General features: G+C 42.6%; 1 protein-coding gene across 8 annotated transcripts in view; it reads right to left on the bottom strand.

Moving 5' to 3' along the window:
- Nucleotides 1-5,664: 5,664 nt before the first annotated feature.
- Nucleotides 5,665-24,879, bottom strand: part of Ebf1 (EBF transcription factor 1) — a 398,732-nt gene continuing 379,517 nt past the window's right edge. For all 8 annotated transcript variants that reach the window (XM_028864251.2, XM_028864252.2, XM_028864253.2 and 5 more), the window contains 5 exons: nucleotides 22,372-22,437; nucleotides 21,313-21,490; nucleotides 20,491-20,670; nucleotides 16,867-17,061; nucleotides 5,665-7,863 (listed from right to left, as the gene is read on the bottom strand). In XM_028864251.2, the coding sequence (XP_028720084.1) occupies nucleotides 7,832-7,863; nucleotides 16,867-17,061; nucleotides 20,491-20,670; nucleotides 21,313-21,490; nucleotides 22,372-22,437 (651 nt within the window). In that variant the 3' untranslated portion in view covers nucleotides 5,665-7,831. The remainder of the gene's footprint in view (nucleotides 7,864-16,866; nucleotides 17,062-20,490; nucleotides 20,671-21,312; nucleotides 21,491-22,371; nucleotides 22,438-24,879) is intronic.

Below are 24,879 nucleotides of genomic sequence, written 5' to 3'. Positions count from 1 at the left end.
AAGGTGTGTCCAACCTGTGGTCTATGGGCCACATGTACCCAGAATAGCAAAAATGTAACCTCCATGCAAAATCATAAACTTCCTTAAAGTGTGAGGGGTTTTTTTATTGTGTGTGTGTGTGTGTGTGTAATTCAGAGTGTGAACTGTTTAGATGACAATGTCATGTCATGATGTCAAAAGGTTAGACATATCTGTGAACATGTCACAATAAGTTTCCAGTAAGAATACATTGAATAGCCGTGAGGTGGTAGCTCACACCTTTAATCCCAGCACTCAGGGCGCAGAGCCAGGCAGATCTCTGTGAGTTTGAGGCCAGCCTGGTCTACATATGAGATCTAGGACAGGCAACAAAACTACACAGAGAAACCCTGTCTCAAAAAAAAATCACAAAACAAAAGAATGCATTGCACAAGTAAATCCTTTCAATAAGGGCTTAGACATCCCTTGGCTTCCCTATATTCCTCCTTGCTTTCCTGGAGCAATCCATATTATTGAGTAAACCATCTTTAGTAGGGCAACTAACTCCCTTTTTATTGACAGTTCACGAACATCCTTGTACAGTATGGCATTTTCTTTATGACATCATTCCTGGAGGTAGATTTTTCCTCCAGAAAGCCATTGTGATCAGGCTTGGGGTTAATTCCAGGGCTCAGAACTTTTGTTCTTAATAAAGAATGTGAAAATTCTACCATTGTTGGGGGAAAATGTATGCTAAATAGATCAAAATTAATCCTGCTATACCTTAATTCTCCAGAGAAATGAGATAAAGCTTCTTGATGCTTTGGTTTATATATATATATATATTATATTTTATATATATATATATATAATGTATGTATATATTTCTAGTTCTGGAAAGTGAGATTCATTTTTGGTGTAATAGAAAAGACCCTGGAGGAGAGGGTCATATATGGAGGGGGGAGAAAAGTAAAGGAAGTAAGAAGATCTAATTATTAGCTCTGCTGCAAGGAAACAGCCCAGAGAAGCCAACCTCTTAAACAGAACTTGACTTTGTCAAACTCCTGAGCATCAGGTTGGGCATTGTAGATCAGTGGTAAATGCCAAGCCTAGCATGTATGAGGTTCTGGGTTCCAATCTCCGCTCTGAAGAATACATACAGCTGACTACGACTTTGACTTATTTGCTCCCTTAACTCCCATGTTACATTAATCATCTAACCATGACAGTTCTCTTATGCCTCCTTAGTTCTGCCTGTTTTCTTCCATTTATCTTCATAGTCCAAGCTGTTCATGTCTTGCCTGAACCACTACAATGGCCTCCTGGTGTGCCTCAGTTTTCCCTGTTCCCTCCAGCTCATTCTTGGAGCTATGATTACAAATGAGATCTGTTTATACAATATAGAAGTCTCCCCACTGTTTTTAGGGATAATGAGTGTGTTGTGACATGGACAAAACAAGAAAACGTGAATGGAGAAGAGACAACAGCACATGGATGATGTGTGTGTGTGTGTGTATGTGTGTGTGTGTGTGTGTGAGAGAGAGAGAGAGAGAGAGAGAGAGAGAGAGAGAGAGAGAGAGAGAGAGATTGAGATTGAGATTTGCTTGAGAGGGAGTTGTGGGCAGGTCTAAGGTTGAAAGCAAAATGAGTTCAAATAGGTTTGAGGTTTTCCCCTGAATGGGATGGGACTTGGGAGCTGATCAGAATGTAATACATTGAGGAATGAGCGATTGACAGCCTGGGGAAGGGTGGAGGTGATCATTTCAGGGTTGATAATGTGAGTGATCTGGAACATGGCATGTTGGAAAGAGTTCACTTCTTTGAAAGTTTATGTAAAAACGAATCTGTTTATAATGGGTCTTCTGTGAGGTGAGAGGATTCATTGTTGGCTTTTCAGTGGACTTGTGAATTGAGCAGCAACCCAAACTCCTACAGTCTGTAGGCTTTCACAAGAACACGATCCCTCTTTCTCAAGTCCCTGTGGGAGTTACTTTCAGTACTTGGTTTTTCTTACAGTCAAGTCTCAAGGTATTGATCATAGTTGTCTTTACACACTTTCTCCTAATGCTTCAAGAATTCCTGTGTGTCTTAGCAACACACAAACGCCCCCTCTGTTTGCAGGATTCTTTACTCTCCAGGGATGATCACACCATGAGGAATGTAACTTGGACTTTTGGCCAGAAGTCCCAAATTGGCACTTTAAAGAAACAAGAATGTAGATCTTTATTTGGCTAATGCTGTGGGTTTTTAAAATATGTATTAATTTTGTTTTTGTGTATATGAGTATCTCTCGCACGTGTGTATGGGCACCCCTGTGTGCAGTGCCAAAGGAGGCCAGAAAAGGGAACTGGATCTTGTGTTGCAGATAGTTTTAATCCATCATGTGGGTGCTGGGAACTGAACCTGGGTCCTCTGCAAGAGTAGACTGTGCTCTTACATGCTGAGCCATCCCTACAGTCACTAATGCTGTATTTTTGAGTCGTTGTTTTTAGATTGGATCCCAATATTTTAAAATGAAAAGTCATCTCCCCGCCCCCTGCCCCCCCCCAAAAAAAAAATCTAGCAACACATCTCAGATTCATAAATTGAACAGTGGATGTCAAGAACCCACACTCTTGCTGTGGGCATAATTGTTGGGAGTGAAATGAGCCAAGTGTTCGCTTCCAATGAAGCATGTGCTTGCTGGCATCACTAGCCAACCACTTTTTCTACCTGTCTGTTTAACCCCAGGGAGATGCCTCATCTTTTATCCAGCATTCCCTTTGTGAGCTTGTCCTAGGCTATGAATGCAGGGACCTCAGCTGATTGGCTCATTAGCGTCTAGTTCACCAAACCCACTCGAGATGCCCAGAATATGCTGTGAATTTGACTTGCTATGCCCCACAAGGTCATGGTGAGCATCTGTGTACTCCATTCACACAGACTTTCTGCTCTTTGGTGTACCTTATCCTACTTGAAGCTCAGTCATTACATTCATCCTCATCCACTCTGCCTGAGATGCTCTCTCCTTCTTCCTCAGCTCAACTGCTACTTTCTCTGGAAGCCTTTTCCAGAAAGTTCTTTGATTATGTCAGATCTCACTATGATATACCTTCAAAACATTCTTGACTTGCCCTGCATTACCATTGTTAGGTAGTGTGGGGTGGGAGTACTCTCTGACAATTTTTCCTATTGCATTGTAAGCTCCAAGAATGGAAACAATGTCAGTGTCCTTACTAATGGAAAGATCACTCCTCATCTGATGTCATTGGCATGGCAAGTGCTTGAGGTTTAAAGGAACCAATGAATGAATGAATGAATGAATGAATGCTATCAAGAGGCAGGCCTTAGCAAATGCTAAGCCAGCAATTCAGAGTGTGATTATCTGTTTTTACCCCGTGGAGCTCTGGCTTATGTCTGCTTCTTGTTGTCTAAGCCTTGTAGACAAGGATGACTTGGAAGTGATTTCTCTGGTCTGACATTGTGTGCATGCTGAAGACATCCTGAACCTTTGGTTCAATTTTTATCTTCTGCACCTGATACAGAATGTCAAAAACAGATAGTGAATGGCCACGCTGACCAGGCAGGATTCTCTGTTGAAGATAGGCCGATTGTTTCTATACATACTGGCTTACACAGGATAGTCTTGCAGAACCTTACCTTGGGCTATATTTCAGAGCAGCGCGGCCGCAGTGCCTGCCACGAATGTGCTGGTGCTTATGGGACACCCTATTAGCTCTAGCCATGGAGTTTCTGTTGGTCCAGGCATTTTGTAAGCATCATTAACCTTATCGTGTCCAGTCATTGCAAAATTAGTAAAGGCACGTGAAGAACAATGGAGAGACAACGATCAAGACAGGACCTGAATTGACACAATCCCACGTGTGTGCGCACCTTCTCAGTGCCTGTGACGTTTGCACACCTACTGTATCCCTATAAAGTTCGACTCCAGACAGATGTGGCTTTGTCCACCAAGAGGAAAAAAAGCCTATTATCCACATCAAGTTTAAAAAAAATATATAGGTTCTCTAGTCACACATGCCTCATCAGCAAGCCAGGGCACATAATTAATTGGCCAGAAGGCTCACTGGGATTAATTAGCAGATGCATAGGAAGAGTTTAGCTCAGACTTCCAGCGTGGAGGATGGTGTTCTAGAATGACCAGTTCCTGGATGCCCAAGTCAGCTCCTATAATGGGGGATATCGTACTGTTCACTGATAACAGGACTGGGGGTCCTTGACTCCTCGGTGGGCCAGCACGGGCACGTGCACACCTGGATCATGCCAGCAGAGGGCAGCAATACGCTGTGTGTGTTCGATTTGCATTCCAAATTAGCAAATCCCTGAGGGCCTACACAGAAAGGAAGTGGGTGTCCCAGGCCTAGCTAGTTCTCTCTGGGTGTCAACACTGGCCTGAATAATAGCAAACCCAGGCCTTTTGCAGTTCATCAAGCTTTGACTCCTCTACCATCGAGAAATGAATACGCCACTAGGAACTGCCATCACAGACAGGAAGTAACTTTAATTAAATATTGTGAAAGTTGAAACGTTTTTACAGCTTGAATTTTTTTTTTTTTTGCAAAAAGAAAGAAAAAAGAAAGAAAAAGAAAATTATAACAATCTCTACAGTAGTTAAGTGCTCTAACAATTGAACTGTACAGTGTGTGTCTATTGAAAAAGTTTGGATAAGAAGGTGAAAGGTTAGTAGATTGAGAGATGAGTTCATGAAGCTGCATCCTACATTGTGAGGCCGGGCATGGCATATGTGCATATCCAGTCATCCAGAGGCAGGGCTCTTCCCCCAAAACTGAACTCTGAATTGAACTCTCTACTCCATCTTCTTCTTAAAGCCATATTCTGTATTTAGGGGGGCTATGTCTTAAAGGAACTTGAAAACAACATTTTGTGTAGAAGAAAATGGTTCCTAGAACCAGAATGCTTCTCCATCATCTAATCAAACATAAACAACAAAAACGCAAATGATACACATTTTCTTTTTAAAGGCTCTTTGGGCTTTCCAGTAAAGTTCTCACCATGGCACATGGCTAACAGATTAGTGGCGTCTTTTGTCAGGGTCTGAGCCGGACATCTTACCGACTCACTGCTCGTTCCTTTGCAGACTCTCGTCTGGCTCACCAGACAAAATATGGCTTTAGACCTTAGTCATCTTCAGGCCAGCGCTTACCACACGAATTCAGACAACCTTTCTGAGTACGGAGAAGCAATGCTAAACCTTGCTTATATTTTTCCAGTTTCTTTATTATTATTATTATTATCATCAGTCGTCATTATTATTATTTCTCACCATGAAAAATCAGCTTTCCTCCCTCCCCTCCCTTACCAACCTCCCCAGCTTCCCTCCCCTGCCCTCCCCAACCCATAAAAATCCGCACTCTGACAGTCTAGTGAAAACCATTGAAATCCATACGGGGCATGCACAGTTGCAGCATCTTGTAAATGATCACTTGCTCTACTAGAAAAAGTAACATTGTCTTAAAGTAACAAAACAGTTCTTTTGTGCTTTTCAATTTCTTTGTTTTTTTTCTTCTTTTTCTTTTTTTTCTTAAATGTGAGTGATGACTGACAGTTGGGGTGCACATTACAATGTACAGGTGAAATGGATATGATTTGCATTGTTAAGGCATCCAATCTGCTGGTTTATATTTATGTGAAAGACAGAGAATATACAAGCAGACTTAAGAAAGAAAGTATGTTCATTGATCTCTATGAAGTTTCTCCCCCAAATTTAATGCACAAAATGCGTCACTCCAAAGGGAGAGAGTCCATGCATATTAATAGAGTAAAACAGCATTTTTGTATGCTTCCAAAGCAAAGGATACATTATTTTTAAATCTACAGAACTAAATACTACAAGAATAATACGCTACTATTTTTTTTGCCATATATTGGAAAAAACTTCTTAACTTACAAATAATACAAAAATAGACAATGGCTTTTGGGTGGAAATAAAAAAAAAATTGAAGCATGGTTTGAAACAATACTAAAAATGCCTATAAATGAATTGTTTAGAAATCACATTGAAACAGCCAATACAACCATAGGTGACCAAACTATACGCACTGTTCACAAAGCAAACACACACACACAAAAAAAAATAAACTGGGGCTAGGGGGTGGGAGGAGAGAAAAGCAATGTACAAATTCCAAAGATAAATACATTATTTATATGGATATTTTACAAAATCCCCATGAAAACAAACAAACACAAAGCCTTTGAGTTAACTTTGCAAGTATGTGCGAGCTAAAGGTAGTGCGCTTTTTATTTCTTTGCAAAATACGCAGTAAAATCATTTTTTGTGAGCTTGAAAACCATCTTCAGACATTAAAATGTATAAATAAAACAACAACTTTGGCAAAAAAAAAATCACAAAAAAATCTACAGTATTTATAACTACATACAGAAACAGAAGGGCAAAGAAGCCAGCCAGGCCCATGTCCCCTCAGAGCCTCCCTGGCTGGATCTTTGCTATGGATTCTTTCTTTTAAGAACACTTCCCAGTTGAAAGCAAAAATTCCCACAGAAAGCTGAGTTCAAGGCCTCCCCCTTCTTTTCCTCTCCCCCAATTTCCTTTCACTCTGAACCCCAAAGCTCTTTTTACCTGTTGGTTGAATGTATAACTTTAACAACCACACCAGGGTCTTGCTGGTACAGGCCCCTGTGTGATTCAGGAACCCGAACAGCCTGCCTACTCGCCTGCTTTGTCACTTGGCTTTGTCTGCGGTTTTTGTTTTTTTGTTTTGTGTTTGTTTATTTATTTATTTATTTATTTATTTATTTATTTATTTATTTATTTTCGAGCCTGGATATAGAGTTAGCATTTAGGATTCTAGCAGGAGTAAGCGATCTCATCTCTTGATGGTGGTAAGATCTCAGCTGGGTAACCTGCAGGGCATATGTGGAATTAATTCTGTGCCTGGACCCTGTTCCATGAAGTCTTGAAGGAGTTTCGCACTCAGTGCATGCCCCCTCCACTCTCCACTCTCAGAGGCCACTGGCTTCGGAAGAAGTTGACATAAGTAAAAGAATGAGATTGGGTTAAAAGATGCAGGGATTGTTTTGTTTTGTTTTGCTTTGCTTTTTTTTTCTTTCTTTCTTTTTTTATTTTTTTAAACAATCTGTCTAGAGGCACTGGATTTTCTGAGTACAAGGGAAAATGTGATCATGGATGTCGCTTGGTAACTTCCAGGCTGCAGTTATTTACACAGTTACTTAAGACAACCATACAAAAGAGAGAAAGAAGCTTGCAGAACTGCTAAGGGATGGCATGTGAAGTTAGATACTGAAAATGCACTGTCTGAGCTATCTACCATTGATATGCTTTAAGGCGCAAAAGCCGACCCTTAGTTCTCTAAAAAATCTAACTGGCATTCCTATTCTGTCCCATACAAGCTTTTTTTTTTTTCTTTTTAACTTTTTTCTCTGTTTTCTTTTTTTTTTTATCTTTTAGCTTTTTTGTAAATATCACCACTTCATTCTCCCCTTACACAGCTTTAAAAACATCATAAATTAAAACATGGAGTCTTATTTATAGTGGCCCTTGTGTGTAGCTTTATGATTTATAAAAGACAAATGATTGCAGAGTTAAGCTTTAAAAAAAAAAAAAAAAGAAACTGTGGGTTTGCTTTTATCAATACAGAATAAATATATCCCCCGGATACTTGGGGGTACAAGTTTAACCAACACCCTGCTCTGGCAGACCCCCTTTCCAATTTCAGTATTTGCAAGGTCGGTGATTTTGTTTAAAAATCCGCAGTTATTGTGTGATTCCTCTTAAAAAGGCCTGAGTTTAAAGTTCCGCTCTGGGACTCATATCAGATTACTTTCGTAGCAGAATCCAACCTCTTCATTAATAAAATTCTTCAAGGCAATTCTTTCACATGGGAGGAACAATCATGCCAGATATCGCTATGAAAAGAAAAGACAGAAGTCAATGGTTTTGCACTCAAATATTTCACCAGGAACAGTGGCGGGGTGTGGGGGGGAGACAATAAAAACACCCCACACATGACAATGTTGATTGATTATTAACAGGACATGCTTGCATCTTCTCAGGAATGAATTCTGTCATAAAATAGACATATACCTTATTGGGAAATTTTATCAGCATGTGTATATATCTCTAACAGCACAGAGTATCCTAAACATTTCCCCAAATCTGACTTCAATTTTAAGACATAACTGGAAAGTTGCATCGCTTGAATACCATGGGGAAAGTTGCAGCCTCAGACTTTGCCAAAAATAGTGAGAATTTTCAGTTTGTCACTCTGCCTTCCTGCCCATCACATCCAAAATATGAAATAAAGAAATGGCCTGCTGTATCTGCCAACGGTTTCTACAGTCTCCCCTTATGTTCTGTATTAGCTTGAAAATTAAGCAACAGAATAACCATCTGAGGGCCTTCCCTCCAGCTCAAGCTGGAAAAGGGTATGCCAGCTTCAGCAGGCATTGTTCACTTAGAAAATGAAGTCTGGAGGAAGCATGGAGTTGGAGGAGAGAACAAATTTGCCTAAAATTGTAGACTACCTTTTCTACTGTGTCTTCTCTCGGGATTTCTGGAATGGTCTGAGCATAAGCCCTAGAAAAATTGTTGCCTATGAAAGGAAGACCTGTCTCAGGTCAACCCAAATTCTTTCAGAGGGCTTGGAGTTAGGAGCTGCATAGCAGTGTTTAGGAAATTCTGCCTCTTGCATGCCCACTTCTAGTATGTTGTTCTGAGATGGTTAATTGTCTTCCTGACTCTCAGCCTCCTTGACCAGAATATGCAGTCAACTGCAGCACTCAGGAATTACTGGAAATTTGAATATAATCAGATATAGAAATGTGGAGCCTGGGTCTAACCTCAGTCAGGGTCTAACCTGAAGGCAGGTTAGCTCTGACTGTGAACCTACCACTTCGTCATCTCTAGCTGGGTGACCTTGGGAGCACTGTTAAAATTCTCTGCTCTGTATTTTCCCTGATATCAAACAGACACCATTCTATAGGGCACACTTAACATAAAGGGTGTGAGAAATAGAGGGGCCACTGTAGGAAAATTAAGACAGTGTGGCAACTTGGAAATGTACCAAGACAAGAGAGATGCCTATATTAAAACCAAAGACACAGCCATCTTTGGCTGCCAATGACAGTGCAGAGCAAAAGCCTTTCCCTTCTGTTTATTGACAAGTCTAAACTTAAATGAATGTTCTTGTTAGTCATGATTAGTGCATGGGCAAAGTAGCTCTCTTTCTCTTCCTTTGTCTAAACCATCATGTCTGGAAAAGTGTAGCATAAAACTAAAGGAACCCTCTAGCACAGACGAACAGAAAGAGACCAGGCCATGTGTCCCCCGCATTACTCTTGCTTCCCTACCCCCACCCCTGACATTTTAGATTCAATTAAAAGAAAAAAAAACCCAAAAGTATTTTGCCAAACACTTTTTCCGTTAATTTTTAAACCCATCTGTATTCGCAAGGAAATTTAATCCACATGTTTCTGATTCATTTACACGTAAATCATCCAAGTGTTGTTTTGCAAGAGCCTTTTGCAGTCCAGAAGCTCCTGGAGTCCTTTCCTGAGCCCCCATAAGCCTTTCTTTCTTAGAAACAGGAAGTCATTTTCTGCCAAATGCAGCCCGACTTAAGCCCCCACCTCCCACCCAAGATTTGGGATCAGTTGGAAAAGCAGCCTACTTAAGAGCTGAGTGAGCCCTAGATTTCTCTGAACTTAGGGGCTTAGTATTTAAACCCCAGCCTTAACTTGAGAGTTCCAGATGCTGCAGCCCCAAGAGCAAGGATGGCCAGGGGGTCCCCTAGTACAGCATTGGGTCTCTAAATGTCTTTTCATCCAGGCTCCAGGTCCTCTACCCTTATTTTAGGTAGCAGGAACATAAAGCCTATGGCCAGTGAAGCTAGTCTTTCTTCCATTTTACAGAAATCCATATTGTGTGCCTTGTGTGGAAGGGCAGGCAGGCTCTGTCCTGGGACACCTCAGTCAGTGTCAGTGTGATCTAAAGTGAATCAGAGAGCTGACAAACCTCCTGCTGTCTTGGCCCATAGACTCAGGGAACACTTATCATCTGGGTCCTAAAAATATCCCTTGAGTTTTTTTCTTATTCAGTAGAGTCTGAATTTAAAAAAGAAAAGAAAATCTAAACAGTGTTATGTTACTTAAATAATTTGTTAGGCTGGTTAGATTAAGCTTCTTCATAGGGCTTCATTAAAAGTTGCCTCCAAGCTCATGGGTGTGCTGGTACACTTCTCAGTTTGGTACTTGTAAACCTCATAGTTGTGAGAGACCAGTTGGCATATGAGTATGCAGAGTCCCCTGGGCAGGAATGGAGGGGATGTAGCAGAGGGCATGCCTTGTGCAGAGGGGGCTGTACTGTCCTGGCATGCTGGCCCAACCAGGCTTCTCAATTCTTTGAAAAAGTCTATAATTCTAAATTCTCTGCAAACATGATTGCCCAGCTTATATATATTTGCAAATAGCTGGTATTAATACCAAATATACTTGAGGGGCCCTATGGGATGGGCAAGGCTTGTCCCCACACTGCTACCTCTTGTAGGCCAGCTCACAGAATATAAGTCTAACACAAGCTCTATTACCCTCACACAAGGCCCACAGATACTTACATACAAGTCTTTATAAAGGGTTACTGTACCCTTCATTTTTCCCATGACCAAAATGCTAGCTGTTTGTAGCCTGAGTCTGGCACCTCAAAAGAGGCCCTCCTATAAAGAAACCCCCTTGTGTGACTACATGACAACCCTGGGTCTAAGATTTTTTTCTATCTGTGCTACAATCTGGAAATGAATGATGTGGGTGATAAGGATGGGCTAAGAGGCTTGGAATGTCCCAAAAATGCTGATGGTATGCTTGACTTGCTCATGTGGAGCCTGGGCAGATTCCCATGAGCCATCACATTTCCAACACTGTGTGCCAAGACATCATCACCAGACATAGTGGCTCTGCCATAGTCCCCAGTGCTGGGTGATGGTGTTTTCTGAGGGGAACCCCAAAGCTATTGTGTGGAAAGGCAATATAGTCCATCTTAAAGGTTCCCCATTTTGATAAAGACTAAGAAAAAAATGGAAAGCTTTGTAGCACTGGGAGAGATTGAGTGAGGAGAGAGATGTAATCTTTCCCTGAACTATCCCAGGTAAAAGAATCATGAGCTTATCAGGTGTGGGGTGAGGCACGATCTTCTACAAACTGAAAGTGTCTATAGAAGAAAAAAACAGTTCTGTAAGGGTTGGTACTGAGGTGCATGGTATTTAGGGCCAAAAGAAGCCTGTATGTCAACAAGGTATGGGGGGAGGGGGTTGCTATGACTACTACTTCTACAAAATCTCTCTGGTCTTTTTGTTTTAGTCAGTGGGCATTTTGATGGCATGTGACAGCTCTCTCCTGACTCTGAAGTCCTTGCATAGGACTCAAGCTCTTAGGGGAAACCATTTTAGAGGAGAAAAGACTTTTGTTTCCATAAAAAAGGGCTGAGCAAAGCTGATGACTGAAGCCTTTGGTCTCTAAAGACAGACTGACTTGGTAGTCTAGTCAAGAGTTATCAATGACTTCACCTCAATAAGAATGGGTGGAGCCTTTTCTATATTTTATCTGCCAATCCAGATGGCAGCTGCAGTTTCCAGAGCATTTCACCTGGTACTCATTGGCCTTAGTTACATGGAAAATAACTCTGCAGGCAAATGCAGTTAGCAGCCAAAATGGACGGGTGGCTCTGCACATTCATGGACTCGGTGTCCACATATTCAGCCAATCACAGAGCAGCTATGTGGGGAGGGACATTAAACAAAATGAGACGGGCACAGAAAGACAAGCACCACTCTCCTCACTTGTACGTGGAAGCTACAAAGTTGATCTCACAGAAGCAGAGACTAGGGTGGTGGTTGCCAGAGCTGGGAAGTGGGCCAGAGGGGAATGGTAAAAGATGGTCAGGGGGTACAGTGGACAGGTGACTAGGACTAGAAGCCTAACTGACAGCCATCAACCAAATATTTCAAAATAGCTAGTAGAGAATTCACTCTCCTTACAAATATCCAATGTAACATAGACACACATGCACACACATAGGAATGTCACTGTAGTCATAAGTATATAACAGTATTATACTAAGTATGGGGGTGTGGTGTGATATGTAGACCAGAGGTCAATACCAAATTACATCTTCTATTGTTTTTGACATATTTTTGAGACAGGATCTCTCTCACCTGGCTAACTGTTTTAGCTAGACTGGCTGGCCAGCAAGCTACAGGGACCCACACATCTCCGTCTGTTCCTCTCATCCTACACTAGGGTCACAGCCACGTTCATCAGCAAGCAGATTTTGCATGGGTTCTGGGACCTGAACTCAGGTCCTTACATTTGCACAGCAAAGCCACTTTACACACTGAGACATCTATCTCATCAGCCCAATTAAAAATAAATTTTAAAAATTCAAAAAAAATTGTAACTATACTAAACATGTAGAAACCTCTTTCTTATTATTTCCTTAACTATAGTATGAGAGCTATTTATGTGGCAGTACCCTGTATTAGGTATTATAAGTAGTACAGATGATTTGAAGTTCATAGACACTCTATACCATTTACATAAGAGACCTGAGCACCCATGAATTTGGTTATCTATAGGGGTCTTAAAACTACGTCCCACTGGAAACTGAGTGCTATCTACAGTCATTTTTGTTTCTCTGCAGGCTGTCCCGGAGTCTTTAATACCTTATAAAGGGCATAGCTCTTGATAGCGACCCAGTAAGAACTACTTTCTAAATCTGACCATCATAGTTTGACTTCTTTCAGCAAACATCTCCTGGGGACCAAGAAGTATTGAGATAAGAGTTGCTTTCTCTTCCAAATGTTTCTTCTTAAATTTTCAAAAGTCCCCATTACCTGAGAGATACCACAGACTCTGTAAACCACAAAATAGACACAAAGAGGCATGGAACTTAGGGGTCAGGGCCTCATCTTGTTGCTTTCTTCCTGCTTCTGGTACTGATACCCCATGTGGTTGAACCACGTTCTGGATGCCATAACACATCATCAGGGACTTGACTGCTTACACAGGTGCTTCTCAGCTCCAAACAATGCTCTCCCTGGGCTGAAATCCTAGTTACTTTTCATCAGAGGCACAGTTCAAAGGCAACTTGACTATGGACTGGTCTGAGTCTGCTCCATGCTTCTTGCCTCTGCAGTCCAGGGCTGGGTACCAGCCTCTCTTGGGTGGATCTGCTTCACTAACCCGGGTAGTGTATCTTCCCAAATACAGGGTCATTTCAAAGTTTATTAGACCTTGGTTCTTCATGGACCTAATCTGGTGGCTCAAATATAATATGGCAAATGCCAAAGCAACCTGGAGGCCCAACACTGTGGAGTGAATGTTTGAGGTTCAAGCCTAAGGTTTCCTTATGTGCTAGTTGAGCAACTGTGGACAAGCCATCTCAGCTCCAGGTCTACAAAGTGGATGAAATAAGCAGCCACTGAAAAGAGCCATACGGAGGAAGTCTTATGTCAGTGCATAAGCCAGACTGGAAGCAAGCCCTCCCACACTGATAGTTTTACTCTCCATCATCACGACCACACTCAACCACGGTGCCTATCTCCTGCTGGCAAAGGGGTAGTTGGTTAAGGAGAAGACTTTAACAAGCCAGAAGGGTGTTAAATTAACAGTGGTAGTCAGAGGCAACTAGGCCTTTAAAAGATGTGGACAGTCTGTGTCCCATCTAGTCTCATTTATATGCTCAGTTTGTTTAATCAGCTCTTGCTTCATCACTTGCCCTGTCTGAATGGTGATCACAGTTCTGAACTGGGTGAGTCAAAATGAAATGTGCTACCCAAGGCTGAGCAGGAAGAGGAGGCAGGCAGCAAAGCCAAGAGCCTTGACTCATCCCCAGAGCCCATTGAGGTCCCTTTGCAGTGGGAAAAAAAAGAGGAGGATCAAAAAGTGAAAGATACGGTATGTTTGAAAGGCCACTGTCAGAAAGAAGGTCATATTTCCCAGCAGACACTCTAAGATCCATGTAAGAGCTCTTCAATGAAAATGGTGGAGCTGGCCTATGGCTAGTTCTCTCCTTGCCCTGCTAGAGTATGTAGAGGGCGAGAGTGCAGGTTCCAGGGTGACCCTGGATGAGTGCAGGCTGTAGAGGCAGCGGGGCACACCAGAGAAGTAGCTTAAGGAAAGTGGTCTTGGGTAATTGGACTTTACTTTTCTATTCATATTTCCAGTAGTGGGGTCACATCTTCAAAGTGTGGGCTATTTGACATATGACAATATTGGGAGAACAAATACAGGATGGGTTATAGGAAAGTCTAGAAATAATGTCCAATCAGGGACCCATCCAGCTAGACAAGAAAGACAGGGTCATGTACAGCAAATCCAGGAAGATGAATATATCTGGGCTACACCCCATGCCTTCTAAGTTCAACACCCCTTTATTGTTAATCACAATCCTCCTTGTGTTTTGTTCCTGATATCAACCCTAACTATGTTTGCTAGTTTTATGTCAACTTGATACAAGCTGGAGTAATCTGAGAGGAGGGAACCCCAATTGAGAAAAGGCCTCCATAAGATCCAGCAGTAGGCAAGCCTATAGGGCAATTTCTTAATTAATGATTGATGTGGGAGGGTCCAACCCACTGTGGTTGGTGCTACCTCAAGGGCTGGTAGTCCTGGGTTCTATAAGAAAACAGGCTGAACAAGCCATAAAGAGCAGGCCAGTAAGCAGCACCCCTGCATGGCCTCTGCATCAGCTCCTGCCTCCAGGTTCCTGCCCTGTTTGAGTTTCTGTCCTGACCTCTTTTGATGATGAATAGTGATGTAGAAGTGTAAGCCCAATAAACCCTTTCCTCCCCAAGTTGCTTTGGTCAAGGTGTTTCATCACACAATGGCAACCCCAACTAAGACACTAACCAAAGTTGAGACTGTCAGCTTAAGAACGGTACCTTTAGGGCTGGAGAGAAGGCTCAGCTGTTAAAGGCCAGGCTCATGGCCAAGCATATAAGAATGATAACTTTACCCTCTCCTGTATATATCATCGTTACTTAAATCTGTATGAAATTATGGCTGTTCTAGCTGAGGGTATAATGAGGGGAGGCATTTATTTTTAGTTGATAGAGAGTAAAGCTGGCATAAATGGAAGGGGCAGGGTATTTCCTAGCTTGTGGACATAGCCTGATATGTAGTTCCAGAGTAAAATACTTTCCTCTTTCCTTTAAGATGATGAACAGATAAGTGCATGTCCCAGTAATGGCAGGTTACTCCAGGCACTAACTTGGCTATGCCAAGCAATTCACTTACAAGTTCTATGGAGTGTTCTAAAAAGTTCTCCAGAGGTGGAGAGGCACAATGATGTGGTTACCTAGGCTCTGGAGTTGTACCATTTAGGTTCAGTCTGGACTCCAACATGTCATCACTATGTGCCCTTGAGTGAACTAAGCTTGAATGTACCTGTTCATTGAGGGTGGTACTGAACTCTGAAGGTCTTGGGAGGACCAGTGCGTGCTCACTTCAGCACAAAGTAGCCAGAACATGATATGCGTCTATATGTTAAATGGGGCATACACTTCCACATGAGAGATAGAGCTGGGTAATCCTAAGTGTGTCTGTCACTGCCCTTCTAATCATTCTCTGGTCTTCACAGTTAACCTCTCTGAGTGACATGCTGGTCACTGAAGCGAGGCTCTGTGGTGAGCAGTACAGGGCAAGGATTAAGGACAAACTCCTGTGGGGCTTTCATTCACCTCCAACTCCAATGTCTGCCTACTGTCTGTGACCAGTATTCGCCCTCCCTAAGCTCTATCGCTGGGCATTGTAGTGATCTAATGGCCCCCATACCTCATCAGGACATTGTAGGGATTAAGCAGATAAAGCTTGTTCCTTGCTTAAGAGAGCACCTGCCATACTGTTTGGTGCTCAGTAAATAGTGGTTGATAATTTTATTGATCTGATTTCCCTTGCAAGCTGTCTTAGGAATCTGAGATACATTCTTGGAAAGTGTTAGGTTCTGGAAAGAAGTGAATTTTTTAGCCTGATTTTGAAGCCAGCGACTGTCACACATTAACTGGGAGGAGTCAACCTCACACCTTGAGTTTTCTCATCTGTAAGGTAGGGGCTGTGAGCACTGTGTTATCATCCTGCTGTGGGGGACACATGAGATCCCAGAGACCCACACCGCTCACAGAGCCAAGCATATAAGAAGAATGTGAGAAAAAGTAGACACATTTTAGGTTGGACCCACACACACACACACACCATGAACAAACAGGTCAGCTCTGTGTCTGATGGTTATGTCACTCCCCAGGCTGTAGAGTGGAAGGAGACTGAACAACTCTGATATGAACCAGAATATTCTCAAGAGTGGTTGCTGCTCTCTGGAGAACCAGTGGTTCTCAAGAGGCCTTTGACCTTTGCTATCCTGGTGCATGATGCCTTCACCTTGGGCTCTGAATGGAAGGCAGCCATCCCTTCCCTGTGACCTCCTTACACAGCTTCATCCTGACCCAAGCACTGAGAAGAGAAGGCTGAGTGACCATCTTCAGGGGAAAGCCCATCCCAGACTGCCATGGAGAACATGATAGTATCCACACAGCACTGGTCTGATGTGGCAACAACAGAGGGAGGGAGGAGGAGAGAGAAGTGGTGCCATCAGCTAATGGCTACAGTGTTCTCAAGCAGGTCCTAAGCCTGAGCAGAGTTCCTGGAGCAGAAAAGAGATGTCTCAGACATTGCCACAGATGAGGCAGGAGCAGAGCTAGTGGCTGGGATCAGAAGATGAACACAAAGGAACAGAAGAGTCATGGCAGAGAAAAGCCCGTGGGTCTAGGGCTAAAACCCTCCCCTCCCCTCGCCCCCAGCAACAGCGAGACACGTGCTTCAGACCTCTGGAGGCCAAAGTCCCATGGCCACGGGCCTGGCACTGACCTTGCAGGCTGTTCCCGTTGGTGCTGGTGCAGGTGGGAGGCGGGGAGGTCTGGGGTCTGACGACAGGTGCAAATGCACTCTTCTGTTTCACGGCGGAGACCATGTTGGCTGGTGAGAAGGAGAAGATGCCCGAGGAGCTGCTGCAGTTGGAGGGGAGGCTTGTAGAGGAGGCCATGGTGGGGCTGGATGGCACAACTGGGAGTAACAGTGAGAAAGGAGAATTACATCCAGAGATGAGGAGGCTTGCCTAGATCCGGCCTGGCCACTCTGCTCGATCATTCATAGACAAGGCCCTCCCTACACTCTTGGGACCCTGCCCAGTTTCATTCACCATTTGGTGCTTAGCCTGTGTTACCTTCAAGTGAGTGACTTTCATGAGTTTACCAGGCGTCTGTTGTATGTCCAGTAGTGTACTAGTCATCAGTGTCACAGACAGTTTCCAGGGGTGCAGGGATGATCCCTTTCATTCAGTCCAATTGATCCCAACACATGAAGCATGCTGTGTGTGGGGCTGAGGGAGGCAACACACAGAGTCTCCATCCTTTGAGTTTTCCAGGCAAGAAAACAAAAGCCCAACCCCTTCTTATCAGGGATGACACAGCACAAAGGGGATCCAGGTGAGTGCGGCCATCTCTAGGGAGGCAGAAGTGACACCAGAAAGGACTTCACCGAGAGCTTTTAGGGAAAGGCTTCCATCTCTGGCTTGAATAAGGTTCTAACACAGGATCTTGGGACATACAGGACAGGAGGAGGCTGGTTTGAGAGGATGTGGTCACCCATGAAGGAATGAGATGTAGAAAAAAGGGGGATTGAAGGTTAAACCAGCACTGTGACTTTAGGCTCAAGCAGTGGGGTAAAGGGGGGTGAACCCCCTTTCTCTCGAAGAGGTTGTAATGTGTACAAGGATGAACCTGGATCTGGATGCACTACCACATAGACTCCAATAGGTAGAAAGCTAAGTAAAAGAACACTGCCACATGCAACATCAGTGGGAAACATACAACTATAAATTCAGGTGCCAGGTTCTCCCTTCCCAAGGAGCTTTCCACAAATGTCTGTGAGATAAGCAGGGGCTCAGAGACTTATGCAAATCCTGTCTGGCAATAGTAGGGACTCAGATAATACACACTGAGAACACTTTGGCAATGGTAGTTACCTCAGGAGACAGAGACTTCCCCCACAGTGTCAAGGCTAATGTTTTCATACACACACTTACTTTGCCTCCATATCCTAGATACTCTTGTGGACTCTGTTGTTCATATTACTTAGTAAATATCACATATTGCTTTGTAATGCACAAGATTCTTCACATTTTCCCATCTTGTTATTGACAGAATAACATAAGGCCAGGGGTTATGACTTCTTGTTAAACATATAATTAGTTAAACATATAATCGAATTGGAACTCAGAAAGTAGTTGAGCTAATTGCTGAAGGACCACAGATAAGATGTAGTGCTTGGCCTCTTGGCTTTGGAAAGTTGTAAATATGGAGATCAAATCAGTCATAGGCAAGGATTGCCATCAGAAGGAAATGACCCTTTGTCCCCAGCCCAAGCCAGCATGGGTCAAAATGGGCCAAATGCCTCCTGGAGGAGAATGGAGAGGCCTCATCCACACCTCAGAGCTCTCCCCAACATTTACTAGACTGTACTTTTCCTTTTAATGAGACCAGCATTTTTATCCATCTCTTAGGATTTGTAAATGTGGGAATGCGCTCAATAATAACACCCATTTAAATTGCAAAATTCCTGCACTGGAGGTTTGATTTTTAAATATTCTTAGACTTGAAATCCTGCTGGCTCACCAAAGAAGGAAATTAATCTCGTTGGCAAATGCGATCATTATGTGTATTTAGAGGTGGGGAGTTTGGGGGGGCAGTTAACAAGAAAGGGGTGAAATATAGTGGAGTATTGCCATTTGTTACAACATTATTAGTTACTAGCCGCCATAGCACAAAGTGTGTTCACCAGCAGAATGTCTTATTTTATTTTTTTTATTCTGTCGGAATTTTTCAACATGAGTGGTTAATGAATAATTAAATATTACAGAGGCAAAAATTCAAATCAGCTGGGCTCTGTGTTTATTGTTTTATTTGCATTTATGCAGATAATACCATCCCATCTGAGGGTCTATTTGAGAATTTAATACTATATTTGTGAGCTCCGAGGAAATCAATTAATGGAAATTAAATGTTCAAAGTCTCTCAGGCTGACAGATGTGAGCTGAGACAGAAGTCACTGGAAGTCCACACAGTCTGAAAAGGTGAACAACCAAAGCCCCTAAATTGAATCGCTACCATATAGCAATTAGCTTATTGATTTAATTAAGAATGCCACCTTTTAATTTTCAGGTCATGATTGAAACATTTTCTGATTGAGTAGCTGGGAGAATGCTGAGGGATAGATCTTTCAATAAATCAAAACCTAATGTGAAACCGACCCCAATGTTGACTGGGAACATGCAGACTATCAGGCAAATTTTAAATGTGCTACAAATGGCCAATTCTAAATGAATAAAGTAGGGAAGAAATGCAGTGCACTCTGAGCAGAGAATTCCTTTAGAAATAACTCAAGGCCAGGATGATCTGTCCACCTTCAGGTTGTTAGCCACACTTTGGCATGGAGACAGCATTGTTTTCTATGTTTCTAGGTAAGATTCGTGAATATTCCTTCATTTAACAACACACCCCTGTTCCTCAACAAATATGTATGCATCCAGCCACATATTCTCCATCTGAAGAACTCTCCACAGTGTTCCAGATGAACTTGGCCATCTTGAGGGAGCTCAAGAGGTTGTGGGGATGGAGCCTATGACGATTTATAGTGAAAAATGCTGTTGAGTGCTGAGGCCCTTCAGATGTACGTGTTTATATATAAAGATGCCAACTTGCTGAGTTCTTTAGACACAATTGAAGTGTTGTGCCCCCAAAATCCTTTAAGCTAAATTTCTTTAAGGTAGGAACAGGGCACCTAGAAATATTCATATTCTATGTGTGTGGAGGTCCTCTTGCCAGATTTTTATGAAAAAAAAAATACATTATGGGATCTCTTGGATTTTTTTTCCTTTTAAGAGTATTTTATGTACAAAAAGGAAAACAGAAACATCAGAAAGCAAGTTCTGTTATTTAGTGAGGGGATCTATTGTCACAGCATCAGGATAATGACTTAGATTTCCAAATGCCTCCCTCCTCTGCCAGGACTGAGGACCAGATTCTGGCAAACACCTTCTTACCCATATTCCCCAACACTGGTGAAGGTGTGGTCTAGATGTTTCTCTTCTTAAGGATGAGAATGCTGAGGCATGGAGAGGACATGAACATACCCAGAAGACCCTGATTAGCAACTACTAGAGGTGGGTAGCAGCCCCATTGCCATCTGACCACAAGCATGGGGTCTTGGAATGGCATCATGTGGCTACTTTTGTGCAAGGTGAGACTGCAGGGATCTGGAGATGGATGATGGAGAATGCTGGAGAGGATGGTGCTCAAGTATTGTAGGTAGCAGGCTCTTGGGAGGGCAGGGAGGGCAGGGCTCAGATCAAGCAGCTCTGCCCAGCTGGCCTCTCTGCATGATGCTAAGCTCTTTGAGGGAAACATATAGGACTGAGGACAGGTATCTACTTACTGGCATAGGGTGAGTTGGCAGCTGAGCCATTGAGGAAGGTTGGGGAGCCACCCAAATTGGACATGGCAGCAGAGCCGTAACCATTCATGCTCGTGGTGACAGAGTTATAGTTGGTCTGCTGGGGGGTGGTGCTCGGCACATACCCGTGTGGTGACACGCTGCTTGAGTTGCGGGTGAAACCTGAAAAGTCAGGGCAAAACCAGGCATTTAGTTGATGGCATTCTCGGGAAACCTGGGGTATCAGGGAGGAACATCTCCATTATACCCCCTCATGGCAACCCAGAGGGAAAAGACCTGGTGATTCATGTGCATGGGTTGGTGGTGCTATCTCTGTGATTAAAATGGGAAGCTAGCAAAGACACATTTCTTAGGAGATCATAAATACTTAGCAGAGCTGTGAGAAGTGGCAATGCAGGGCCTATAAATTATCATTTTGGAGCAGGAATAAATCCCAATCTAAGAGATGTTCCCCCGAGTTAACAGGTCCCTCTTCCCTGGGCAAGAATGATGTGTTGTGGCCTGTGAGAACTTTAATTCCATCCCTCTTTGTGATCTGTCACTCATGATTTATGGGGGAAAGTTGGATGTAGAGATGGCTGCATGCATGCATGCATGCATGCATTCTTTCTAGCCCCCTACTAGGTCTCCAGATGTGAAACTAGAAACAAAATCTTAAAACAATATTCGGTTCACACAAGTGAATAATCTTCTCTTTGGGAATAAAAAAATATATATGTATAAAATTTGATGTCAAGTAAATAGCAGAGGCAGGAGGGGTGGGAGATTGAGTTTGTCAAGGGGCAAGGGAAAAAGGCTCCTGACCTTGATTGGTGGCTTGTGATGCCTCAGAGACATTCACAGCCAGTTGTCCACTGAAGGAGTTCACCCCCATCATCCCTGCATGGACCGAAGTATTAGCAAGGGCTGGGAGCTGGTTGTGGTTGCGAGGGACACTGTACAGAGCCTCTGCAATGTCGGCAGCTCTCTTCAAGATAATCTCCTGAAAAGTCAAAGGCACACATCAGTGTTAGCTACCCTGACTCATACTCCCAACAGCCCCACCTTTTTGTGCTTCCTCCCTGCCAGATCCTGTGCTCAGGACCATCAGTGGTTAACCATATTTACTTTCTGTATGCCTGCTGATGCACCTGTGAGGTCAAGTTTCATCATCCTGACCACATCACAGTTGGGGAAACTGAGGCTGTGAAAGGCAGAGAGCTCACTCAACACTATTCATATCTTTACAGATAGAGCTGAGATGCAGAATGCCATTTGCTTGGCTCTGAAGCCTGTTGTTATCAGTGTATGACAGTAGTGTGGGATTTCCTTTCTCCCCCATGCATAGGAAGTCAGGGCCTGTGAATCACGCTCCCTTGCTGCTGTGCAGGGAAGCCAAAGTCTGAGGATTAATACAACTGTTTTCTGAACAGTGACCTCAGGAGAGCTGGGGAAGGAGTGGGATTGGTCAGAGTCAGGTTCCCAAGCACCTTCAGTTCTTTGCATATAATTCTCTATGAAGCATGAACAGTACTATTCAGGCCTCGTTCTATATTTTAGGAGAAGAAATTAAACCCTTCCTTCTAAATTTGCTGAAACTTGAGAGAAATACAATTAAATACAGTAGCTGTCTTCTTCAGTTATGAAGCACACACACTCCCAGGGGAGATTAGTTTTTAAATGGAGGACACAATAGGAAGAGCAGTGGATTGCAAAAGCAGGAAGGACTGAACAGTACTATGACATGTCACATCCCAAATCTTAGATGCTTAATACACGAGTATAGCTTTCATAGCATTTTTATGCTTTTCATACAATAAGGACTCTGAGATCTTTCACTGAATGAGGGAGCACTTCATTAAGTTAGAAACCTGGAACACTCACCTGGTTGTTGTGGGGCATCCCATACAGGGCTTCAACAAGATCTGCAGCCCTTTTAAGGATCACTTCCTGTCAAGAAAAACAAAAGATAGATGTGAGCTTCTAAATGATAGCAGGATGTCCTTATCTTGTCACACGACAGCATCCCCATCCTTCAAGCTATCCCTTGCCAAGGCACAGTTGTAAAAACAGTAGCTTGGGGACCCCGGGAATGATATTAAGTCACCAATTTATCCTTGTTCACATACACACTTAATTGAGTCAAAAGGTGAGCATCATTGGAACTGTAAGATAAAATACATCACTCAATCGTCTGGCGCAGGCACGATAAAGCACTCATATGTTTATTGCTGAATACAATTGCGTGGTCATTTACTAGATTACTATAATCGATGCCATTCAGCGCATGGTATGAATCCCTAGATGTGTTTATTTTGTACTTAATTGCTTATTCCAGAAACCATGACCTTATCAGACGGGTTGTTTTCGAGGAATTTCCAATCAATCTTCAGCCACTAAAGAAGCATGCGGCCATCAGCTTCCTTTGTTTGTCTCTCTTGGATGGCAGAACTATGAGGACATGAGCCAGGAAGCTCACACACTGAAGGAATACAATGTCGATCAGAGGCCCTCGCCCAAGGAGTCTCCTGCCCCTAGAAGCCCCCACTGTGCCAATGTTCATGACCAATATCCTTGATTTCTCATACTGCAATCCTTTGCTGTTTCTATAGTGTTGGTGTTTCTTCTTTTCTTGTTCACTCATCCCCCCTCATAGGTCACTGCCTTGCTACTCATTCAGCTTGGAGAAAAAGTAACTTGCTCTTCTTACTAAGGTAGACTTCCACATTTGGCTTGCCTGGAGCTAATTAATGGGCGCACTCTATAGAACACACATTCTTTCTCCATTTCACCTAATCTGCCTATAGATTGATCTACACTGGCCTGAGGAGAAGGCAGTAGCAACATTAGGGGTGGAGCTGGTAAAAATGGGGCCTAGCAAAGAGCGACATCCAACAATGTAAGGTAGAGAGGGGACTTCTCCAAAGGTTTGTTTACTGTAGTTCAGTGTTGGTAAAGTTGCAAATGGAAGTATAACTTTAAAGTCAGATGACTTGGAGTTCAGAATGGGAAAGCGGTGCTATTCCATTTTCATTCGCTGCAGACACTGATCAGAAAATAGGGCTATAATTGCATTCATTTCGCTGTCACCGTAGCCTCTTCAAAAATCCTTGAACAAATCTTTAAATGACAAGCTTTTAGATATATATTAGCATTTTTTCAATTCAAAATTCTCCACAATATAAGATAAAACAGTTGTCATACTGAAGTAACTACTTATCACATATATAATGTCCTAAATTCAAAAATGAGATAGAAGATTTTCCAGTTCTTGATAAACACTGATGTTTGCCTTTAGCAAACCAGACCCCCTTTTCTAAAACAATTCAGTTGTTTCTCATGTAGGGGGTGGAAAGCACAATATAATCGATGGAATCTAAACCAATATATCTAAAATCATTGTTTTACTTTTTAATGCAAGCTACAGATAATTTTCTACTTTTTGTTTGCAGTAGTATCTGACCATAGCAGTTAATAATTGACCACAGCATGGGCACACTAAACCCTATCCCCAGCTCAAATTCAGCTAGTGCCGCTTTCATCAAAACCTGGTGGCTTTATCTGGCTCTGAGAAAAGATTAAAACAAAACAGCATCAACTTAGTTCATTTATTAAAAGATTTGCTATCTCTGCATCTATGGTCACGTATTTCTCCAAATAAATATTTATGCCAGTGTCTGGGCTCTGCTGGGAAGGCATTTCTCCTTTGCATTTTTGAAGAAAAAAATATGTAAATCTCCTGTTTGTCAAATGTATGATGCAATATATATATATATAATTTTATGTAAATATATAACAAATATAATATAATTATAGTTATATATATTAAAAATAAAGTAGTCAATTTCAGCTTTACAACACTGTAATCAGAGATTGTAGCCACACTTCTTGTTTTCAGTAATTTCACAAAACTGGGGGAGTGAGTTCAGAAGGAATGCCAAAGTCTTAGAAGATTTTATAAATCTGAACTATTACAATTTTGGTGACCAAGTTTTTCAGTGATGTGGCCAACCTGGTAGTTTTTTTAATGCCAGGGGTTGGTCATTATTTTACCATTTGAAAGAGAAGGACATGGATTCTCACTCTCTCCCAACCCCACACACATACACACACTGGATCCTTTTGATTCTCGGTATTGCTGTCTTTGATTCATGATGGTGGGGCTTGTTTTTCTAGCCTAGCACATGGTCACAGGCATGGCATCAGCATAATGTCTCTTCAAACCATCACCTGAATTTCAAGGAAAATGAACCTAGATTTCTTGTCCAGAAAGCTATGTCCTTAAATGATACCTCACCCATATGAAAATGTCCTTCAAGGTAGTATCAAATTTGTGGTTTTAGGGAGAGCCACATTTAGTTTAGCCCTGCCAATGTGATTAGACTTCTGTTA

Source organism: Peromyscus leucopus, chromosome 8b (assembly GCF_004664715.2).
Source record: "Peromyscus leucopus breed LL Stock chromosome 8b, UCI_PerLeu_2.1, whole genome shotgun sequence".
In the NCBI taxonomy this organism is placed as follows: domain Eukaryota; kingdom Metazoa; phylum Chordata; class Mammalia; order Rodentia; family Cricetidae; genus Peromyscus; species Peromyscus leucopus.
Note: the sequence above shows the minus strand (reverse complement) of the source record. Positions and strands in the feature narration are given on the sequence as shown.